General features: G+C 39.2%; 1 protein-coding gene across 1 annotated transcript in view; it reads right to left on the bottom strand.

Annotated features, from left to right (window-relative positions):
- Window positions 1-3,474: 3,474 nt before the first annotated feature.
- The window catches only part of LOC139737733 (piggyBac transposable element-derived protein 5-like), a 134,177-nt gene continuing 130,463 nt past the window's right edge, over window positions 3,475-7,188 (bottom strand). The window contains exon 4 of the mRNA XM_071648410.1: window positions 3,475-7,003. Within this exon, the coding sequence (XP_071504511.1) occupies window positions 4,267-5,991 (1,725 nt within the window). The 5' untranslated portion in view covers window positions 5,992-7,003 and the 3' untranslated portion in view covers window positions 3,475-4,266. The remainder of the gene's footprint in view (window positions 7,004-7,188) is intronic.

Below are 7,188 nucleotides of genomic sequence, written 5' to 3'. Positions count from 1 at the left end.
GCCCTTATCCAAAAAAGTGCATAAATTAGTAAAGTTGGATTGCCACGCCACTACTTGGAAATGCATTCATAGCGGACATAATGATTTATTCAAATTTCACTTGATCAGTCAGAAAAATTTGATAGAGCATCCTGAAAAAAAAAAAAACCGAAATGAGTCATTGGTAATACAGTGTATGTGAACTGTGTGGGGAAATGTATTTAATTTTGTGTAATTAATGTTGTGTAATTGTTGTCAACCTCACAAATCTGTTGCGAATACAGCTAAATTGTTATTTATTCACTGTGTAAGTATTTGTAAGTGTGTCATAACCTGCTATGCATCCAGAATAGGACCATGGACCTGGCTGTCAACATGTCCTTTGTTTGACTTATCAATAAAGACATGATTACAACAACAACAACAGTCTAATTCGGACAACAATGCTTGATGCATGCATTATTCTACAAAATAATGCACACATCCTGTGAAATAATACAAGAAAACAAAAAATATAGAAAAGAAGACAAGCTACCGATAGAGAGAACAAAACATAGGCAATGAGATCAGGTATTGCTGAAAACTAAGAATAAAAATAGATAAGTAAACCTACCATGTATTCATGTAGTGAAGACTGTCAAATCCTGTTATGACAAAGTCTTTGGGACCATAAGCAAACAAATAATATTCATCGAAATATTTAACTAATAATTTTGGGGCCTGAATTACTACTTTGTTGTAACCTGAATTTCATTATAATGAGAGTGCACTGTACACTGTGTACAGGTGGAAATGGAGTCTTCGGAACCAATATATTGTCATCATACAGCATGGCCTTTACTTGCAGAATAGGCATGGTGTCAAATCATTTACTAGTACTAGAGAATTCTTCCTATCATCCCTGTATTTAGGCCACAGTCTGGTATAGGCCTAATGGGCATCATGTACCAACCTGGGTTTCAACCCCAGCATTAGTGGATGGAGATGTCTCACCTTTCTACTCTGCTGTCTACTCTCCCCGCTTTGTTCTCCCTTCCTCTTGCCACATACCAGTCTGCTGTACATGCAGAGACTGAAGGTTTAGCTTTACAGCTATGTGTATGAACATGTTTTGAAAGGCCATAAGGTACAGTACGTCAAATGACTTGTTTGGTTTCACTTGGCATTACGTGTGTATGATTCATCTCTAAAATAAACGTATCTCATGTGAAAATTGAAGTAGATAGTATCAGAATGAAGCTCTAATAATTCATTTGGAGGTGAGAGATGTTAAAAACTGTTCATGATTATAGGGGGATGTAATCTTGAGGCCAGTTTCTGTACACAGACAAGTAGAATTATTGCTTTAGATCTTGAAGTGGCACTAACGGGCACCAACGCAGTGACTTCATTAGAATGTAATAACTGGAGCTGGAAGTGCCACATTAGACATTCCTGGGAAAAAGCAAAGAAGATCTGTCACTAGGTTGAAGAACGCTTTCTATTGGAGAAAAGATATACTGTATTCAATTGCTGATATGACAACACAAAATATGGTATTCCAAGGTAGAAAGAGTATGGTATTCTGAGGTAAAACACTGTTACATTAACTTTGGCAGAGTTATTTGGAAGACTGTGAGACAAAATAATTAGTCTGCTTGAAGAAGGTTTTTGAAATGGGTTTGAATGTACTGGAGAGTAGGCTGTTTACATTTAAGCAACAGTTGTTTGTAATAGGAAGTGGTACCTCTCAATATTCACTAACAATTTGCATGTATGTACTAAGAATAATACCTCTCCAATGTCTGCACTTGGAATTATTAGTCTTTTCATGTAAGTCCAGACATCTGATGAATGTTTGAAGTATTATATTGCAAGCTAACTTAATCTCCTATTCAAGGGGTAGATACTGATGAAAGTTCAAAATCATACAAAGTGCAAAGTACCGGTACAAGTGTATGTTATCAATGTTTCATTAATGTTAAAAGCAATATGGTTTGTGGAACATGAAACAGAATACCTGGATACAGGGTTCTGATATTTGATAATAACATACAGGAGAGATTGCAGCAATCCATCAAGTCAAAAAGAAAGAAAGAAAAAAAATACCAACAAGATAAAACTAGAAATGTTGCTATGGCGACTGGTATGCCTCCGCCATAATGCATGATTCTCCCAATGGGTGTCTAGTACAATGTCTTTACAATGTGTAATGACAGTTTCACATAACTGACAAAATACTGAAATGGCTGGTTTACGAGAAATGTCTTAAATGTTCACTTTCCTTGAACTAGGTTTGCTATAATTGTCTAAGAGTGCAGGTACATGTGCATTTGGGGAATTGAGGACTTTAACGTGACTTCTGACCGACCCTTTTTTACATTTACATAATGCATGGAGTAATTTTTCAAGGTATTTCGAAAAAGTGTAATTACAGTATACAATAGATTTTTATTTTTTACATTTAAGCCTGAATGTTGATCCTTAACCTCTGACCTTCTGGCAGGAATTTTCCCAGAAAATCTCCATCAGGTATTACATGTATATATTCAGTTTTAAAAATAATCCTGCAAGCATGACATATACTAGTATATGAGGGAAATAGTGAAGTTTTGAGGAGTTGACCTTGATCTTTGACCTGACTGTTGACCCATGACTCCTAATTCCTGATAATCCCTGCCAGTCAGTACATGCATAATATGTACCAAGTTTCATACAGATACATTCAACCATTTATGAGAAAAGTGAAATTGTAATGTTTTCACCTGACCTTTGACCTTCCACCTTATGACATGAAACTCTTCCTGGAGAATCTTTACACAGTAGACCATGTCTACATCAAGTTTCAAGAAAAAAAAATATGGGCATTGCATAGATATGGGGTAAATAACAACATTTTTAGCATTTGACTTGACCTTTGACCTCTTGCCAATCTCACTAAAAAATACTCGACTAATTGCCCCATTATACGTCATCCTTGGACCAAATTTGGTGAAATTTGCTTCATCCAGTTTCAAGTTGCCATGTAAACAGATAAATTTTAGGATTTGACCTTGATCTTTGACCTTTGACCTCTGTCTGATTTCACTCAAGAACTAATCAAGTAATTGTCCCATCATATATCATCCTAGGACAAAGCTTGGTGAAATTTGCTCGATCCAGTCTTGAGCTATTGTGTAAACGAATACAATTTCATGATTTGACCTATAACCTTTGGCCTTAAGCCGATTTCACCCAAAATCTAATCAAGTAATTGCCCCATCACACTTTATACTTGGACCAGGTTTGGTTAAATTCCATTAAATATTACTCAAGTTATCGCGTAAACGAATGCGGACAGATGTACGTACGGACAACCCGAAAACATAATGCCTCCGGCACCACTTCACGGCAGAGGCATAAAAACGGGACAATATCATCGGTTGAGAATGATAAGGGCGTTAAGTGACCACAAAACACATAGTGTTCGAGAAGACTTTAAAGCCCTTCTCATTCTCAACAGACGATATGCTCTTTTTTTACTTTATGCCCCTGTTTCTTGGACAAACTGCTGGATCAAAATCACAGGGCAATAAGGAAAAAACAATAATCAGCACTGCTGTCTTACGGTTGATTCAGGTCCTGAAAAAGACCTTACCTCATTAAAAAAAGCAGGTTTTGACCACTCCTAAGTGTTAGCCTCTGCGTCAGTATCATTACTACTGCAGTCTGTGTAATCATCTTCACTCTAAAAAATCTACCACTGAGATATCTCACATCAACATCAGCAGCAACATCAAATAGTTGTTCTTCACTACCAACATTCTTTACAAGCTCATTGTTTGCAAAGCCTTCAGTATCACTCCCATTACGTGTATCTTAGATTACTTTAAACACTGCAACAAACTAACCAGACATTTGCAAAGAGAAACTTCTGAAGTGGAAAAATAGACTTTAAAAAAAGTAATACATCAAGAAGTAATGTCATAGAATAACAGCATACTTGCAAAGCAACATTATATCACACAAATTAAACAGAACTTGTCTAAACATTAACCTCTACTAAACCTTGAAGGAAGTGTAAGGACATGGGACATACTAATTTTACAAAGTGCATCCTACAAAATATGGAAACTGCATTGAGGGGTAAATGTAATGCAGGGGTAAATGTGCAAATGCTAAAATGCTTTGTATACTGCTTCAGCACTAAATCAGAATCAGTTAAACGTAGGGACAAAAAAAAATTGCCATCTGAGATCTGAACAGCATTGACAACTGACAATCTAGCCAGAAGATCAGCAGGATGCCACTCATGCAGAGAACACTCAATCAGTGCCAGCCATGATATGCAGCAAACGATTTGATGCACATCACCACATCACACTTCACACAGAATGTCTTTGTCTCGCATCTGCGTCGCACTATCCTGCACCCCTGACATGATTGTCGAGATGGTCTCTTTGCTAGAACATGACCAGCATGATTCTCGTCGCCAACAATTCTGGGGAGGAGGAATTTTGCCAGCTGCTTCCTAAATTCAAGCTGAGTCTGCAAATTTGAGTGTCCACCTCCGCCATCCCTTCGATGGGCCTCAGATTCCCTCCACAAAATGAATGCATTAGCTATGGCTACATCAAAGAGAAACCAGAAGATATACACCCACCACCGCTGACTCTGGCGACCTGTTGGATACTCCACCCTCAGCTGGTTAACTTCTCTGATGAATTTCTTGTACTCATAGAGGGCAACAGGGATCTGAACCTTCCTCTTCTTCCCATCTTTCGTCTTGCGACCAAACCTTTTTTCCAATGTAGGATCATCTGCTGAAGACAGAAGATTTACAACACGTTTGTCCTTACAAGCATAGGCCGAGATCTGGCCGCACTGGACCACATTGTACTCACCTGGGTCTTTAAGCCCCGGCTTGGCAAGTTCAGCATGTGGCAATCCTCGACTGTTCTTATGAACTGTCCCTCGAGCAAGGATGCCCTCCTGCTGGAGTTTCTCCAACAGATCAGGAGTGATGAAGGAGTTGCTCATGTTGATCACATGATTCCTTCCCCTAAGCTGCTCAGTCAACTCCCTAACTACATGCCCTACAAACCCTGTCTGATGCCATCCTTTCTTCTCTTTCCCTACATACACCCGAAACTCATTACAATATCCATTCACAGAGTCAACTCTCATCCACACCTTTATCCCACACTTATCTGGCATAACATTTGGAATGTTCCGGCGAAGACCATACATGCCACGGGAAGCAATCATGGCCTCATCGATTGAACAATTTTGATGAGGATTATACTGCTGCAAACAGTTCGCCAAAACTTCATCCAACACTGGTCTGATCACGTGCAGCTTGTCACGGTGCTCACTTGGTAGCTCTTGGGTCTGATAATGAGCCTGCAAATTGTGGCCAATCTCTTCAAAACGTATCCGAGTCATGAACCTAGCGATACGAAGATGGCCAAAAACATCATCGGCGTTCCACAACCAGCGCATTTTAGGGAGAGGAATTATGCTGAGGTACAGCCTAATACCAAAATAACACTTCATTTCTTCCACTGACAATGGCTGCCACTGTGGGAGGTCCGGGTCAATTTGTTGCTTTTGTGTAGCATACCGATTTGTTTCCTGGACCAGGTGTTGAAACAGAGTCAGAGGAAAAAACAAGAAGAAAAAATCCAGCACTGTAGACTTTTCATTCAGTTTCTTGGTCGGTCCAGGAGGAGGTCCTGAGAAGGATCTAGCCGAAAAGGAATGCAGGTCTCTAGACCACTCCCAAGCATCAGTCCTTGCGTCAGTGTCCTCCTCACTGTCATCATATTCACTGTCATTTTCATCACTTTCATTTGCACCTGCATCACTGTCACTTGAACTTAGATCATCCTCACTCGAACTTGCATCGTCATCAATCGGGTTCAACATACCAACTGTATCAGTCTTAATATTGTCATCCCAGTCATTCCTACCAATCTCATTTGCTGCAAAGCCCTCAAAATCACTCCCATCATCATCACTCATGCCAAACACATTGAAAAAAGATTCAGCCATCTTGCATTGAAAAAATAATGAGGAGGAGAGCTAAGGTGAGTACATAAACACAATAACCTACAACGCTTTTACAGATTTTGTGCTGGGATTTGATCACTGATAGGTTAATTGCTATGTTCCTGCTGCATTCAAATCTTGCTGTTAGTTGCCATGTGTAAATCTAAGATATTAAGCATGTCATAAACAAATGGATCTTCAGATAGATAGCATAAGTGTAATATATCTGCTGCCTACATACAGTCTCATCAGAATTAAGAGAGATTCAATCTTTACTTTTGCAACTCATGGTACATATGTGTACAAACATGCAAAGTTTCTGGACTGATATTTTTGATTTTGTACAATATCTTATTATAAAGATGGCTTCTGAAAGTGGCGAAGCAAATTTTGTTGGACGAATGCACACTTACAAGTCTGCAAAAATAATGGCAATAGAAGTATGCAAGGATATCAAATACCTCTCTGACTGACCAAGAGTGTCGGAAGTACATTGATCACCTGGTCAGGTGAAACCCAATATTCCTCTGACCAATTCGTATGTATGTCACTTGATGGTGAGGATGACATCTTCAATCAGATTCAAATGGGTACAGTCACTGCTCTGCTGATCAGTCCCTTATGCATCTTGCTGTGGCTGGAAAAGTTGCGCTGATCAGTCAAGTAATGTGTGCCTGGCTGTGATTCTGCATGTCAATAAAAGATTTGCAGTGCATGATCCAAAAAGCTGAAAGTCCTTGTATCCACATCAGCAGGTAAGTGCCTCATTTGCCTTTCTCCTCTGACAAATACCCTATAGATGTAGACAAAGATGTTCTAAAGTCTGTTGGACCGAGTATTACAGCCAAGTCACTTCCACCTCTGCATCACAGGAAACATCCGTAGCTCATTGTGGCACACAGATCACTGGTGGCCAGGAAAGGTTGGTGTGACAGCGGCAGGACTTTCCTGGTATCAGGGTCCTAATGTCTTCTCTTGCCTGTCTGCACATGCATCATGACTCAAGGAGCAACCTCTGTACAAGACACAAAGAATGCAATGAAAATTATACAGAACAAGGCATATATTGTGAGTTTTAAATCTCAAAGGTCAATCAATTGTAGAACAAACATACATTATTCCATAAATACATGGTTAAAACCATCGGTGAGATGTGTAACTATGGCAATCTAACTTCAAGCCTCAATACTTCACCTTACT

Source organism: Diadema antillarum, unplaced genomic scaffold, assembly GCF_040938485.1.
Source record: "Diadema antillarum isolate AM-2024a unplaced genomic scaffold, OU_Dant_1.0 seq00000701_RagTag, whole genome shotgun sequence".
Taxonomy (NCBI): Eukaryota; Metazoa; Echinodermata; class Echinoidea; order Diadematoida; family Diadematidae; genus Diadema; species Diadema antillarum.
This window is presented reverse-complemented; position numbering and strand designations above follow the sequence as displayed.